This window comes from Anastrepha ludens, chromosome X, assembly GCF_028408465.1.
Source record: "Anastrepha ludens isolate Willacy chromosome X, idAnaLude1.1, whole genome shotgun sequence".
Classification (NCBI taxonomy): domain Eukaryota; kingdom Metazoa; phylum Arthropoda; class Insecta; order Diptera; family Tephritidae; genus Anastrepha; species Anastrepha ludens.
Genome location: NC_071503.1, coordinates 76,870,771 through 76,888,394, shown reverse-complemented (window position 1 = coordinate 76,888,394; position 17,624 = coordinate 76,870,771). Strand labels below are relative to the sequence as shown.

Sequence of the window (17,624 nt, the reverse complement as noted above, 5' to 3'; positions counted from 1 at the left end):
TTACCGCGAAATTGGATTTGGTAGAGCGCCAATACAGTGCACTGAGCAGTCGCAGTGGTTGGACTTCTACAATGTCTTTACCACCCTTGTGCACAGCAACAAAGACTTGACGGAGGTTGAAAAATTTCAGTATCTCAGGTCGTGTCTCACTGACGAAGCATCGTGACTAATACAATCACTCGAAGTGACAAGCAAAAACTATAATACGGCGCTGGACCTCATAGTCAGTCGTTTCAACAGTAGCCGTTTAGTCTGCCAATCACACATGTAGCAAATTTATGAACTCACGAATTTGTCGTCATCGAATACATATTTGCTTCGCAACTTCATCGACACAATCAGCGTCAATCCTCGGGCCATGTAGTCACTAGCAACTTCGGAACAAATCGGGGAAGCAATTTTATTACACATTATAATAAGCAAGTTAGGCTCAGCAACTCGAACAAAATGGGAAGAAGAAGTGGCCATCAACTGGAATTGCAGAAGCTCATCACCTTTAAATATACCAACTTGGGCAGACCTTGCTGCATTCCTTGACCGTCGCTGCCAGACATTCAACATGCTTGAAACCAAAAGGCAGCCAACCAATTGTCAACCCCGATGAAAAAACCTTCGCCTAAAACCAGCAAGAAATACGCGGTGGCACTTGCGAATTGACACAAAAGGTGCCTGCTATGTGATTCAAGCTCTCACCACAGCCCTTTCAGTTGTGAAAGACTCATGAATATGGACCCATTTCATAGATATTTTCGTGTCAAGCGCCTTAGCCTGTGTTTGAATTGCCTGGGTAAGAACCATACTTCAAGCAACTGTCCGTCCAGCCGTAGGTGTCAGCAATGTAACGCACGTCACCATACACTGATACACAGAAATAATGAAAGCGATGCTATACCGAATATTCGCAACAACAACACCAGTGGTCTGAAAAGCGAATGGCAACCAAGTCACCATGAAAGCAGAGCAGATCAGCGGCGATGTCATTCTTGCTATAGCCCGTATTCACTTGTGCAATTCATCGGGATCATCACTTATTGTTCGTGCACTTTTGGATTCAGGATCACAGCTCAATTTCATAACAGAACATATCGCACGTAGGTGCCACCATGACAAAAACTCATCACAACTCATTGTTATGTAACTATGAAGTCAATTCACACCGAATATACAGTCCTGTGCAAAAAAAACCGGACAGTCTGAAAACTCCATTTTTTGAAGTAGTATGGATTTTATCAAATATGTTTGAATGTGGTTATATTCCATTGTGTTTTTAATACAAAAGTATGAATAAAATCAACAAATTTCATACGTGTTTTTAATATTTTCATACTTTATTTGTTTTAGCATAGTCAATAACGAATGTTTTATTTTTAGTTTATCCTTATTATATAATCTTACAGCTAATTAATTCAAAACAAAATTAATTATTTCATTATAAATGTTATAATTTGAAGTTTTAATACTTGGTCGCACCGCCTTTCGCCTTAATTACCGCTTTAATACGTCTCGGCATTGATGTAACCAGGGTTTGCAACAATTCCTCCGAAATATCGTTGTGCCTAGTGTCCATTATAATGTTATCCAGGTCAGTTTTGTTCTTCGGCTTTTTTTCAGCTGCCTGCTTCTTTACAATGGCCCAGAGGTTCTCAATTGGGTTTAGGTGGGGACTGTTACCCGGCCATTCCAATTGGACAATTCCGTTTTTTCCATAAATTCTTTTACCTGCAACAAATAAGGAATAAATCATTGGTTTTTTGATTCGACATTTAAACAAAACACTCGGGAGATTTAACAAAAATCCTAACTTACTTTGTGAGATCGGTGGCATGGCGCAGAATCATCCTGAAATATAACGCCCGTTCTTAGAGAATACTGCTCCGCAATGACAGGTATTAAATGCCCATTTAAAATTGAAATGTAAGCATCTCCGTTCACCCGACCATCAATAAGAGTCAGTGCTTTCGTTCCGTCATAGCTGAAGCAGCCCCATACCATTCTACCAACTGACTGTCTTACAGTAGGCAGTATGCATCCAGTTTTATATCTTTCGCCAGATCTGCGCCTCGTATGGTGGATACCATCCGATCCAAAGAGGTTAAACTTGGATTCATCCGAAAAAATCACATTCTTCCAGTGCTCGACAGTCCAGTTTTCATGAGTTTTGGCCCATCGGTATCATTTTTGACGCATTTTTTCGTTCAAAAATGGCTTTTTTGCGGGATGTCCTCCTACAAAACCGGCATTTATCAATCTCTTACCCACAGTAGATGAATCTATTTCGACGCCAGTTGCATCCAAGAACTCCTTCCTGATGTCTGCCGAAGATTTGAAACGGTCCTGGATACACATCCGCTTAATCATCCGGTCTTCAGCAGGCGACGTCTTTTTTCGTCGTCCAGATCCTTTCTTTCGCTCCATTGAAACCGTTTCTGCAAATTTCTTTAAAAAATCGCCAACAGATGATTTGCTGAAGCCTACTTTAGCAGCAATTTGACGTACGGACAATTTTTGCTGTGATAGTGCAATAATTTGCCCCTTAACGACAGCCCCCATTTGCTTCGGTCTTGGCATATTTTTGATATTAACACTTGCCACGTATCAACTATTTCACTTATTGGTTAAATTATGATACAAATTAATTCAAAACTGTTCTATTAATACACAAAAAAAGCTACTTACCGCCAAGAAGCTTTATACTCAAGCTATAGAAATTTAAATAGGGTAAATTAGCTGTCCGGTTTTTTTTGCACAGGACTGTACTTCAAGCTTGGAAACTGTGAAAATTCCTACAATCACATCAACTCAACCAAACAGCTGCATCATCTCGAAGCGGTTTCAAATTCCAAACACCATGGAAATCATCGACGACATACCTTGAGATGACAGAGAAGAAATAATTACACTATTCGACTCAGATTACGTTAAAACTCTAGGTCTGAGATGGTCACCTTCCAAAGATGCCTTTTCCTTCAGCTAACATTAACCAGCAGTATCGCGTAAACTAACCAAGCGTTCTATATTATCACAAATAGCTGCCTTGTTTGATAGCTTGTAATAGCTTGAAACTTCGCGGGAGTGTAATCGGAACTCGGGGGGTGAGAGCCGCGTGGTGTTGTCTACGTTGGTCCTGCTGTGCGTTCCTCAAAATTTGTTGTGGCCTGACGTTGACGGGCGGCCGCGCCACAGGGGGCAGTTGTGGGTGCAGAGCTCAGCAGCAGGAGGCAACGAAGTCGCGTGCCCCTCACGTGTGGTGTGCAGGCCGGAGCAACTCCGAAAGTGGCACCAGCCGCTGCAAGAATTGCATTGGACTGTTGTCAAGTTCCGAGGAACTACGGTCTGACACACGGAGCAGACTGTGCGGGGGACCAAGAGCTGCTGGTTTGTCCCCGCACTTTGATAGGAGCTGGAGGGTTGTGGTTCAGTGAAGGAGTTGTGTTGCGCGTGGGGACTCCTTAGCGTTGAGGTGTTGTTTGTGGCGGCAGTTTGACGTGCCGGCACTGAGGGCGGTATCGCCGTTTAGGTAGGGGCCGCCTGAGGGAGGGAGCAACACGCGGTCACATACCTTGTGGCACCACCCGTTGCACTTTTTACACCTAACCGAGGTGGAGTTCGGGTGGAGCCGTTTGTGGCAGATGCAGCAGTAAAATACTTCTGGTCCAGGGTTGGGTTCGACGCCAGCCCTAAAGAGAAGTATTTGGAGCAAACGTGCTGCAATGGATTGCTTCCGTGACGAAAGATTGGGGGTGGGATACGGTAGGGCTAGTTTACTGGGGCGGCAGCCCTTGGTCGGGAAAACCCCGAGTCATTCCGGTAACGTAGAACCGGCTGCCATGGGAATGATCCTCTTGGATTGCTGAACCCTCTCATCGTCGCCGCAAAATCCTGATGCAACAACTCTGGGAACTGATGTTAGTTTGGGACGAAAGCGTACCTCAAGACATTTGCACACAGTGGCGCGCATTTCAGGATCAGCTGGGCGCTATTAACAACATTCAAATACCAAGGTATGTTCCCATGGACAGCACAACTGAAATCCACGCCTTTGCAGATGCCAGTACGAAAGCGTATGGCGCGTGCATTTACCTTGTGGCGCGCATGGAGAAAGAAATCTCGTCCGCATTGCTTTGCGCGAAATATCGTGTGGCTCCAACAAAGCAAACTAGGTTGCCACGGCTTGAGTTGTGTGCAACAATGTTATTGGCCGAGCTTCTACAAACCGTTGTTGCAATATTTTCACCGAACTTGAATAATATTCACTGCTGGACCGACTCAACGATTGTATTCTGTTGGATTCGAGGGGATCCAAATCGGTGGACAGTATTTGTGGCCAACCGCGTCTCCAAAATCGAACAGTTGACATCTAAGTACAAATGGCATCATGTACCATCCGAACTCAACCCTCCTGATCTTGTTTCTCGTGGCACAACAGTGGCTGGTATCCGGGAAAATCAACTTTGGTTTTAAGGCCAGCAATTTCTGAAGCTTGGTCAAGAAAAGTGGCCCAGATCCTCATTCGACACTGTTCCAGATGTACCTGAACAACGCAGACAACGAGTAGCCTTAATCAGCGAACGGGAAGTAGATATCATTGCTGAAAACAAATACATAAATAGGTTCAAAAAATGTCTGCGTATCTTCACGTATGTAAGGTGTTTCATCACAAAGGTACGTAGGCCTGCGTTCACCCCTGAGGAAATAACCCAAACACTTGAACTAGTATGTAGGAGAATTCAGCAAATGTATTTTCGCGATGAATATTCTAAACTTTTCAACAACCAGCTCATTAATAAAAATTCTAGACTTGCTTCGTTGTCACCTTTTATGCATAATCAACTAATACGACTTGGAGAAAGAGTAAGGAACTCGACCCTAAGTTTCGATGCTAAACATCCGATCGTGCTGCCACATTCGCACCCTTTCGTATGTTACTTATAATGCATGTACATCGCACAAACCTTCATGCTGGTGCTCCAACACTATTGAACATCCTTCGCGACAAGTTCTGGATAACCTGCGCACGGACAGTTATTAGGAAAGTTATTCACAACTGCATCATCATCTATCCTTTTCGCCCAGTTGTTGCAGAGCAAATCATGGAAGCTTTGCCAACAAGCCGTGTTACCCCATCGGATCTGTTTGAAACTACAGTTGTTGACTACTGTGGTCCTTTACTAGTAACTCAAAAAATTAGAGGTCGTTCACCAAGGTTTACATTTCAGTTTTCGTCTGCTTTAATACAAATGCTGTGCACTTGGAGATTGCTCCTGACCTGTCGACCGTTGCATTCATCGCGACACTCAAGCGCTTCATAGCCAGACGTGGAAAGTGTCGCGTTATTGTCTCAGACAACGCAACAAACCTCATTGGAGCTAACCAGCAGTTACGAAAACTTCTTCAGTCATTCGTAACACAAGCACATATGCAACGCGTTGAAGAATTTTGCAGAAACGATGGGATCGAATGGAAATTCATTCCTCCAAGGTCACCGCACTTTAGAGGTTTGTGGGAGAGCGCTGTGAAACTTGCTGAATACCATTTGCGCCGCGCAATCGGCTGCAACGTGATATCACACGACGAACTTCACACCATCGCTTGCCAAGCTGAGGCCATAGTAAATAGTCGGCCACTAACTCCAATATCTAGTGACCCTAATGATCTTCTTTCGCTTACACCGGGCCATTTCCTTATCGGCCGATCTCTTCTAACCATTCCTGAACCAACAATAGCCAGTTCAACTATGTTAGGCCGATATCAAATCATCCAATACATTCAGCAGCAGTTCTGGCGTCGTTGGCAGGAAGATATTTAAAGGAGCTGCAAAAACGTTCAAAGTGGAATACTGTCTTACCAGATCTTCAGGGGAATGACTTAGTGCTACTAAAGGACGAGCTTTAAACCACCACTTAAATGTGCCGTGGGTCGCATTACAGCTACTGTGCCAGGTACTGATGGTAAGGTTAGAGTAGTAAAAGTGAAAACAGTCAATGGCATTTACAGACGGGCTATCGCAAAGGTATGCAAACTACCAATTGAAAATACAAGTCCACTTGAGTAACATTGAAAGCCATGCTTTCAAGTGGGGGAGTATGTTCGAGCCCCTCTTTATAATTCATCGTCGCCGCCCCTGTACTTCCAATTGTCGTTACAGCTATCAAATTTACATTCACACTCTCTCATCACTGCAGTTGTTGTCGTTGCTAACGTCGCTATTGTCTTCGCTGGAACTCCCGTTTACTTACCTCCACTATCTTCGCACCTTTCTTTTCTTTCGTTTTTGCCAAATAAATTATAGCATTAGCATAAGTTTTTCGAACTATTTTCGCTCATTGAATTTTTTTCCTGCTATTTCAAAAAATCATACGATATGTGACCTTCATATTGTAACATGTGAAATAGCAGGCCCTTTCCAATATACCATAAGCGTCTTCGCATATGCATACCTTCTGCTCAAATATGAACGAGACGTTATCAATAAAACGGTCCGCGGATGACATATGGCAAAAATAAATTTTTTGTTTTTTGGTAGGACTGTTATAAGCTTACATGGCAAATTTCAGCGTGATATGTCACATAGTTTGTGCTACTGTAAACAAGCCAAGCTCGAGTGTGTTCTTCGAATTCTCTTTTATGACTTCAATTGTCTCAAAATGTTTTCCACGGAGCGGCAACTTGAGCCTGGGAAACAGGAAAAAGTCACATGGAGCCATATCAGGCGAATACGGTGCTTGCGGAACGATATTAACATTATTTTTGTTCAAATAATCGCGAACAAGACGTGATGTGTGAGCTGGTGCATTATCGTGATGCAAGAACCATGACTTGTTGTCCCACAATTCCTTCCTTTTCAGACGAATGTTCTCGCGCAAACGCTTTAAAACGTCTAAATAATATTCAGCGTTAACCGATTTTGCGATTTGTGCGATTTTCAAGCACAATTTCCTTTACTTTTCCGATGTTTTCGTCGTTTACTGATGTTGCTGGACGACGTTCATGAGGCAAGTTTTCAACCGATGTACGGCCCTCTTTGAACGATTTGTACCACTGGAAAACACGTGCACGCGATAGAGCAGAGTCCCCATAGGTTGTCTGCAACATTTTTAAGGCGTCTGAAGCCGAAATTTTGTTGGAATAACAAAATTTCAAACAAATTCTTTGTTCAACTTGAATTTCCATCGTTAAATTCGAAGAACACACTCAAGCTTGACTTGTTTACAGTAGCACAGAAAACAAACTATGTGACATATCACGCTGAAATTTGCCATATACAGGCATGTTCTGCAAATCGTTTTCGGGCAATATTTTCGCATTTTCCGTTTTCAAATCGTTTGACATGTTCTGTAAATCGTTCCGTTTTCGTTTTTTTTCGAACATCAGCAAATCGTTTTTTCACCCTGTTCTGGAAATCGAAATCGTTAAAATTTTCCAGTTTTATTTTCGGCAACTTAAACGTTAGCGGTTTGTGACATTCTTATAAACTGTTTGTTGAAATAAATTTATCAAAATGTGAGTATTTACTCAAAATAACTGCATATATTTATGTAAATAAAAGTGTTTATTTAAAATATTTAAAACTAATTCAAAAACTTTTAGGGGAAAACACAAGAACTCCAAGCAAGAGCTAATTTTAGTCGAGTTTATGGAATCTCATCCAGATTTGGCGAAGAATTTTTCGAAGGGCGACAGAGTTGCTGTTGAGGAAAAGTGGAAAGAGCTAACGACGCTGCTAAATGCAGAAGGGCCGCCCCAAAAAGATGTTAATGGATGGAAAAAAGTAAGTATTTACTCAAATATTAAAATAAATATTTTTGAGTTGTCTTTTTTCAAGATATGGTCTGACTGGAAGGGGTGCATTCGGAAAAAGGTTGCCCATAACAATCTAGAATCGAGGGTAACAGGAGGTGGACCCTTTAATAAGCATGTACTGACGAGCAACGAAGAATGTGTTGCAAGAACTTGTGGAATTTTTGCCGCCGTTGAGGGCATAAGCCATTCTAGAAGCTTTGGGACAGAAGAAAATAATAGCGCTATCGAATCTGAGGAAGAACGTCCCCAAACAAGTAGGGAAGCGGTGGCTACCCCGAGAGCTGCAAAAGGGCCACGAGTGTCAACGCAGGACAGCCTTCAGTCGTGTATGGCAACGCAATCTAGTTGTATAGAGAAAATATCCACCACTTTAGATAACATTTGCGAAAACCAACACAAGATTGCAAAATCGCAGGAAGATGAAAGGGAAGAGATTCGATGACTTTGTCGTGCTGTTGAGAAACAAAATGAATTGCTGGCAGGGCAAAATCGCTTGAAGACTCAAAGTATAGAGCAAAAGCAAAGACATTACCTCAAAATGGAGCAGTTGCAACATGAAACAGTTAATATTAAAACTAAAATGCTTGAGATAGAGACTAAAAAATAAATATAAAAGAATCTTATTGAACTGTTATGTATATATTTACTTTTAATATGAATAAATTTTATGTTTCATAATATTAAATTTCTAGCAATAGAGTCTCTTATATTTCTGCCAACACTATACAAACTACTGTTTTCCTCATTTTCAGCAATTTCCTCATCAATTGGATTGTTTTCTAATACGGTTTCTGTTTCAATGTCATATATTTGATTACTCCTACATATGTTATGTAGTGCGCAACAAACATTTATTATCTTCACTACCTTTTGCGGCGTATATGGCAGGGTAGTTTTCAAACAACGAAACCGACTTTTTAATACTCCTATAACACGCTCAACGATGTTACGTGCTTTTGCATGCTGCTGGTTAAATCTGTGTTCTGCTGATCTTGGGCCTGGGTTTCTATATGGAGTCAGTAGAAATGGCTCTATATCAAAACCAGAATCTCCCAGTAGCCAAGACCCTCGGTCACCAGCTTCATACTGCGATAGGTAATAGTGTTTTGCACTGCTCATACTAAATACGAAAGCGTCATGGCTTGCACCAGGCCGAGTTGCATCTACTGCTCTTATTATCATATCAAAATCACAAATCTGTAAAATAAAGGCAGTAAATTTTAAATTTTAGAAACACAATTTAAATTCATTCTTACAATCATTGCGTTTATGCTAAAAAATCCTTTTCGGTTAAAAAATAGATGCTCGTTCTCAAAAGGTTTAATCAGAGCCACATGTGTTCCATCAAAATGAAGTTTTGATTTTCTAATATAGAATCCTCTTCAGACATTTTCAGCTTAATCCACTTAGGACACAGAACATTTTCCAAAGCATTGATCATTTCGGATAATATTTTTGAGACTGTGCTTCTACCCATAGCAATATCTGTATCCTTTCCGACGGAACGTTGATAGGAACCTTCTGCGAAAAACCTAAGACTTGCTGCCAGCTTTAATAAAATAGGTATGGATCTTTCCTTGACGAAAGATTTTACTTCATTCAGCACTTCTAAAAAAGCGTACTTGTTTAGGCGATAGTTGGAAACAAATCTAAAGTAGAAAAACTTAATGAATGCCACAAAGTATAACCATTTCTAATCTTACGTAGAATCCGGTGCACTGAGAGGATTCGAATGGTCTCTTAAACGCCGCCTATCTATTCTACTTTGGTAAGCTTGCTCCTGTTCGTTTAACACATAAGCTGCCATAAAAAACATGATAATTTTTTAATTAAATCTGTTTATTTTGAAATTATTTCGTATTTTTTGCCAACGAATTCTTTTGTCATTTGGTTTGTTTAATTGCCAAAGAGAAATCAGCTGTTTCGAACTTAAATTCGAATTTAAATGAAATCGGACGAATTACAGAACACCCAAAACAAAATCGTACGAATTGCCATTTCGGATCCGAATTGAAATCGCGCGATTTTCAGAACATGCCTGATAAGCTTATAACAGTCCTACCAAAAAACAAAAAATTTATTTTTGCCATGTGTCATCCGCGGACAGTTTTATTGATAACGTCTCGTTCATATTTGAGCAGAAGGTATATTTAATTTAGTAATAAGAATCATATTGTCAGAGCTCAATAAATAAACGTCGTGAAATTTTTAATTTTTATTTTTTTATATATAATATAAAATCGTGAAAAAGGCTTAACGATTCATCAATCGTGAATACTTAACAATATAAATAAATTTCGGCTTAGAAAAGTTATTAAGATAATTCGAGTTCATAATTAAGATAATTGTTTAATACTAAACGTCATGCTATAAAAAAATTTGTAACAATAAAGTCTAAGGTACTAGGTGGGTTAATAATAATATATAATAATAATAATAATAGGGACACATACATAACTTTTGGTATAAGTCAATAGCATCTTTACACTGCAAACTTCTCACACTTATTAACAGCACACTGCAAAATTCGTTACACCTTCCATCATTTCTCTCACAAGGCATAGCATTAATTAAACCCAAAAACAGCCAAACCGATAATCCAGCAAACTACAGACCAATAACATGTCTTCCTACTCTGTACAAAATCATAACATCACCCATATCACACAAAATATACATACACCTCATAGAGAATAAAATACTAACAAATGAACAAAAAGACTCCAGGAAATATAGCCAAGGATGCAAAGAACAGCTCATAATAGACCAAATCATCACACAGCAAGCAATAAAAGATCAAAGAAATCTCCACACATGCTATATAGATTACAAAAAAGCATTTGATAAAATACCGCACAGCTGGCTAATAAAAGTCTTAAAAATATACTGTTTCTTACTTTTTCTTAAAAAAAAAAAAGAGGTTGTCTGTAAAGTCGGTTTACTGACGATAGTTTAACGTGACAACGTCATAAGAAAATGTTAATGGAATGGTTGCAAATTTTCAAAACAAAATTTTAATTTTATTTGTTTGATAGATATTTTGTATGGATATAGAGGAGGAGGTCAATGGAATTGCAATGGAATAGGTCAAGTTACATTTACAGAAACGTGAAAAATGACGAAACATTTATCAAATTCATGAAAGATATCTTCAATTTCGATTGTGCATCAGACGTTAATAAGTCCACATTACTAAGAGGCATCATCATCGATTTGACTTTCTCAAGACACATTACACTTGAAACACTCCCTTTCATTTCCTATTTTTCCTATCATCGTTTATTCTCAACAGAGAAATGGTTCATTACGAGTACCATGCACACAGGAGGAAGGCATATGCAAATACAAGTATGTGAATTTATATACAAATGCGCATATACATACATATACATATATGCTATTTATGTTTCCGATTAAAACAATTTAATTTTTTTCTTTCAATAGTTTTCACTTATATTTTATTATTATATTTAAAAATTAAGAAAATTGGTTTAACACGACTTATTCTTACGAGTCATAGGTGAAGACTAACTCGACCGATAATACATAACTCGCCCTCCACATAAATTAAATCGAGTCCCTGCGATTTATCTTAGTGTTTTTTATATAACTTACTTTAATTTATTAACTTATAACTACACAATTTCATTGTAATATACAGTAGTTAAAACTAAGTTTCAGTCAGCATTAAAATTTTGTTTAATGTTTAACTTCTATTTGCATTTTCGTTATTTGCCGTTTTTGAATATTCAACTTTTTACATTTTACAAAAGAACTTTATACTTTTTTATTAATATTATATTATTATATATTATTACTTTTAAATTAAATCGAGTCCCTGCGATTTATCTTAGTGTGTTTTATATAACTTACTTTAATTTATTAACTTATAACTACACAATTTCATTGTAATATACAGTAGTTAAAACTAAGTTTCAGCCAGCATTAAAATTTTGTTTAATGTTTAACTTCTGTTTGCATTTTCGTTATTTGCCGTTTTTGAATATTCAACTTTTTACATTTTATTGTACAAAAGAACTTTATACTTTACATCTGCAGTATACTATAAAAATTAGCTTAGTTTACGTAAATTTACATAGTGTTTACTAAACTAAAACTTCAGTAGAATTTCTAGTAATTATTGTGGTCGCAATCACTATTTTTTTTTTTCATTTATGAGTAAATGTTAAAATCTTTAATAAAATTCGCATAAACACATTTACGTTACTTTATGCGGCCTCTTGATATTTGCCATGTCAACTTTATTAGGAAAACTTTTTTGCAATTGTACGAACCTTTTTGCAAGTTTATTTCTATTAGCAAGAGCATTCTTCAAGTAAACTTTGCTGTTGTTGAAATATGGAACCCTTTCTGCTTCTGCATTCAATTTGTTGATTGCTTGTTTCTTTTTTCTGTACATACAATATAATATTTATTTTTTCAAAATCTATTTCGTTTCTATTGATAAAGTTTTTTTTTTCATATATTATTTGGATAAAAGTACCTTAATTTCATCTGTTCATAATTTTCTAGCACACCTCTATGGTTCCCTTCCGTATGGACTTTTTCCACTACCTCTAAAATTTTCTCCTCTGTTTTCAAGTCTAAAGCTTTGTAACAGCATTTAGTAAATTTACAATAATGTTATTGTCATAAGAGAATAAACTTATCAGTTTTTCTTGTACAACATTGTACGCACTATCAGGCAACTCTGAATGAATTCCTGTTGTTCCTTTTTTAATACCACATTTTACGCACTATCAGGCAACTCTGAATGAATTCCTGTTGTTCCTTTTTTATACCACATTTTACGCACTATCAAGCAACTCTGAATGAATTCCTGTTGTTCCTTTTTTATACCACATTTTACGCACTATCAAGCAACTCTGAATGAATTCCTGTTGTTCCTTTTTTTTTTTTTAATATATTTCCTAAAAAGATCTGTAAGATAAATGCTATTTTGTAAGTCTCTTTCGGCTATATAGACTATTCTATATTTGTTATATCGTCCCCTTAGTATAACAATAGCCTATGTGCTCATAGGCTATTATTTTTTTATTGAATTTTTGGATTCTCCATCGTCGATTTTATATGTGGTCAAAATTTGGTCAAATTCTAGTTCCACAAAGTGGGTCAAAACGTCAGTCAAAAAATAATAAATACTTACAGACATAACGAGATTTGAGTGAGAGCTACTTTCGACAAAAAGTTTGAAATTCATTTTCTCAAAACATCAAAAAATGTATAGGCTATTTTAATACTAAGGGGACGATATAACATTTCGCTTTCGATGGGTTTGTTCCTTACTATACGAATTTGAGTGGTGTATCTATTTACTATGGACTCGGATATAAGAAAGTGTTCATTTAGGTTTTCGTATGCTGAATGCACCGTTTCTAAAGAATTTTCGAACAAAGATTTTATATCAATGTTTTCTTCGTTATCCGTAAAGTAATTATTATCGTTTTAAAAAATCTCTATATCTAGATAAAAATTTGCACTTATCGTATTGTATTCTTAAGTTACTTGTAGATAAGCAGTTAAATATTTTTGTTAGGCTCTCAAAGTGTTCGCTCTCCAATTGCCACTATTTCTACCGTAGTTGACATTGCTATTAAAATTTCCGGATTGATTATTTTCAAAATTTCTATTGTATCTGTTCGAATTTTTATAATCCGGATTATATTCAAAATTTGTATTTTTGTTGCGGAAAACTTCTTAATTTTGTTTACCAAGATTGTTATTGGTTTGGTTTTTATGGTTCAACCGATTGAAATTGGAATGAAAATCATGATTGCTCTTAACATTTTTCTCATAAGTGTCAACCTTCAGGCTGCCGCGACCTATATCAATGTCTTGCAACAAGTTATTTTGTAAATAATATGTGAAGGCATTTTCCATATTGTTTATATTATTTTGCAACAACAAAGTTTTTACATGAAATGGCAAGAATTGTAAATGAACTTCAAAAATCAATTTTGTATTATTTTGTGGGGTGTGCTTTATTATACGAAGTTTCAGCGCCACCGTTATTTTCTTTAAAGTTATCTGTCTTTTCTACATACTCTTTTTCAATTATTTCACTTTCCATCCCCCTTTTTATTTTAATTTTCACCTTCCTTTTCATTTTCATTGTCACTTTCCTTTTCATTTTCATTTCCCCTTTCTTCTACGTACTTATTTCCATTTTCCTCTCCATTTCCACTTTTTTGTATGATTTTGCTTTACTTCTCTTCTTTATTTACTTTCTTTTACTTTAAATTAAAGCAGTTTAAGAAACACTGTTTATTGGTAAGCTTATTCTACTTTTTTGCGACTGTTGCTATATTGATATTTTAATTTTACTTATTTTTTATTTTATTTTATTTTTATTTTTTTTTGTTGGCTCGTTGTTGCTGCTGTTCGCTGTTGTTATCCGATTGACTACCGCCAGCAATTTGAAACATTTCCTTGGTGAATTCCTTGCTACCAAATTGACAGGACAAATCGTGAACAATGCGTGCCTCACCCTTTGCATTTTCATAACCCTGCGAGTCCATGTTGACAGTATTTTCGTTGTATTACGTTAGACAAAGTTAAATCGATTTAACTTGATTTTGTATTTTTAATTTTATATTTTTATTTATTGTTTCACTATTTATTTTGCTGCTTTCTTATTTTTGGATTATTTTTAATGAGTTATTACAATTGAATGGGTTTGAAATTTAGTTTTATACCAAAATTTACCGGCACAAATTATCACTGCGCGATATTTATTCTGAGGACAAGCGAAGGAAGCACGTTTGTATAAATTTGTAAACCTCTTTTATTTTATTTTTATTTATGTATGTCGTTATTTCCACTTTTTTGTTTATTTCTTCTAATACCTTTGCCTCCTCAGCTAGCACTTCTTTTAACTACTTTCTTTCGTTATTTCTTTGTGTTCAGTTTATGTTTTCGTTCATCACTCTTTAAATTTTATTTTTGTTGTCTTTTAATTCTCATTCGAGGTTGATCGCACTCGTTTACATATATTATGCACAAACACACATAATCACTCAACATGTGTCCAGAATTTCGCGAGATGGATTTGTTTCGCAACAATTGTTCGTTGGCAACAATGTGTATAAGCTTCGTGTCCGTTAGTATTTTGCTGTCCTTTCCTTGACCTAGCGGGTCATGACTTCTTCGTTTTGAAGTCAAGTGCACTTTTAAACGATTTTTTAGTTGTTGTAATATAGAAACACTTGAGTGATTTGCGGTATTTTTTTTTTTTTTTTTTTTTTTTTTCAACTGTTATTTGGCTAGGCTTTTTCAAGTAGTACAGCGCTCAACATTCAATATTTATTCACTTTCAGTTTTCAATTTTCATTTCTTTTTAACAAGATTGAAATTTAAGTGTTAACACCTTTCAAATTGTATTTCCTTGTCACTCGTATTAATTTGACCCCCCATGAGATCTCAAATCCCATTTGCTGCAATTTTCTGTAAAATTATCTTTATGTATGTGTGTATTTCAGAATTTTCGTCAAATCACGTATAGCTTCCAGTTTATTTTCAAAATTTCACACTTTCAAATTTCGATTCGACTTTAGTTTTCATATGTAATTTTATTAATATTTATTATTAAATATTTTATTAAAATTTTGTCATATTTTTTGTTTTCTTAATTTTGCACACTATTCGTAATTGTTTTTTGTTTTTTTTTTTTTTTTTGTTTTTTTCTTTTCTTTTTCTTTTTTAGTTTTTTTTTAACGTTTGCTTGTACGCATTTGATTTATTGATTTTTTTTTTTTATTTTTATTTTAATTTTTATTTATTTTTCCTTTCAATACATCTCGAGGAGCAGATATTAAATTTTTGTTTTTGTTTTGTTGTTTTTTATCCTCGTCGCCATTTATGTTTCCGATTAAAACAATTTAATTTTTTTCTTTCAATAGTTTTCACTTATATTTTATTATTATATTTAAAAATTAAGAAAATTGGTTTAACACGACTTATTCTTACGAGTCATAGGTGAAGACTAACTCGACCGATAATACATAACTTGCTCACTCAAGTAGGACAGAGCCAGATGTCGAACGTTGCCGAACGGGGGGCCGATTGTGCTCTTTGTCGTTCGTTCCGCGCTCTCGCTTGCAGTTCAAGCACATTAGCTTACATTTGCTTGCCTACGGAATAGATTCGTATATTTGATATGTCCATATGATTTGTATGCATCTTTACATATAGATTTATTCTTTTTGAAAATTGCGCGAAATTGTATATGCATATGCATGTTTATATACATATATTACTATACAACATATCTTATAAGGTATGTGGTAAATATTACCATACATTTTTTCCTTCATATATATTATAATAAAAAAATTAATAATAATAACATTAAAATAACAGGTATTATTAACAAACTTGGTTTTATTTTAAATTCTTCAAGTGAATCAAATTAATAATAATCAATAAGAAGGCATATGCAAATACAAATACGTGAATTTATATAGGTACATATGCGCATATACATACATATATACGCTCACTTAAGTAGGAGAGAGCAAGATGTCGAACGTTGCCGTTCGTTTGCTTTGTCGTTCGTTCCGCGCTTTCGCTTGCAGTTCATTCAATGCAATGAGCAAGGTAACGACAAATGAGCAAGGTAACGACATATGAGCAAGATAACACTAATGAGCAAGGTAACGACACATTTTTTCGTGCGTGCAGCCTGTTAAATCGAATTATAAGACGTTATCACGTCAATATGACAACCTGGGTAACCAACATTCACCTCCAAACTCACTCAGAAAATATCATCACAGATAAAATAGCAATAAAAACAATATTTTTGTAAGGATCTACATTTATAATTCCTGAATAGGTCTTGTAATCACCATCGCCAATATAGTTTGCATACTTAACTCCATATTTTGTTTCAGAATACTGAAACATTTCGACCATCGCATCCCCCTCCATTTTCCCAGAAGACCCTTTGTTATTAGCAGTAAACTCATCTTCATGCGCTTGATGCCATTCCTGAAACACCTGTATTTGTTTTTTTTTTCGATACTCACAAAGCTTACCATATACACTTTTAATGTTTATATCAGGAACCAAGAGCCGAAATAGCAGTGAATAAATACAAAAATACCATAATAATATGTATTATTCGAAATTCAGTACTGCTGTCTTCAGATACATCATATTCAATGTTTTGCTTAAATTTTTTAAGAAGATGCACTCTGAATGCGGATTAAACTCATTCTTTCTTTTCATTGAACGCGACTTATTACTACACTTGGATTCCCTTTTAATTTTCTTTCTTGTGGTGCGAAGGAACCAAATGGTCGCTTCTTAACACATCAGTGCCAAAGACCTCAAACCTGATTCAAGCGAAGGCGGAGCAGACGCACAGGAAGTGGTCCGCCGTCTCATCCTTCTCTACACAAGCTGGGCAGAGTACACTGTCTGAGATACCCACCCTTTCCACGTGCTTCGCCCACATAAAGTGTCCTGTCATCAGCCCAACCAGCCATCGGCACTCCCTTCTGCTTAATGACAGGAGGGTTTGCGGCAGTCGATCAGGCATGGCAGGTTACATCAGGTTAGTCCATCTGCAGCCTCTCTCAGCCTGCCAAGCTCACTTGTGGGTTGTAGTAATCCATTTGCTAACCGTGGCTTTGATGGCCGCAGAAGGAAGTGGCACAACGGCCACCAACTTCCTTGGCCCAGAGCCCACCTTAGCTAAGGAGTCAAAGGAACGACCCACGATACCCACGTGTCCCGGGACCCATGTTGGCATCAGGCTATTATGTCTACCGATATAATTCAGCCTGGATTTACAGGACTCG

General features: G+C 36.7%; 2 protein-coding genes across 10 annotated transcripts in view; both read left to right on the top strand.

Moving 5' to 3' along the window:
• The window catches only part of LOC128869629 (calcium/calmodulin-dependent protein kinase type 1-like), a 361,072-nt gene that overhangs the window by 228,638 nt on the left and 114,810 nt on the right, over positions 1-17,624 (top strand). The gene's annotated exons all lie outside the window — the stretch shown is intronic.
• On the top strand, positions 6,675-8,496 carry LOC128869630 (uncharacterized). Its single transcript, XM_054112205.1, has 3 exons — positions 6,675-7,500; positions 7,588-7,768; positions 7,823-8,496. Coding segments are annotated over exons 1-3 (603 nt in total). The 5' UTR covers positions 6,675-7,498; the 3' UTR covers positions 8,243-8,496.

Excerpts from the sequence above, each read along its gene's own strand:
- LOC128869630 (XM_054112205.1), top strand. Across the intron at positions 7,769-7,822 it reads ATGTTAATGGATGGAAAAAA|ATATGGTCTGACTGGAAGGG; the intron begins GTAAGTATTTAC and ends TCTTTTTTCAAG.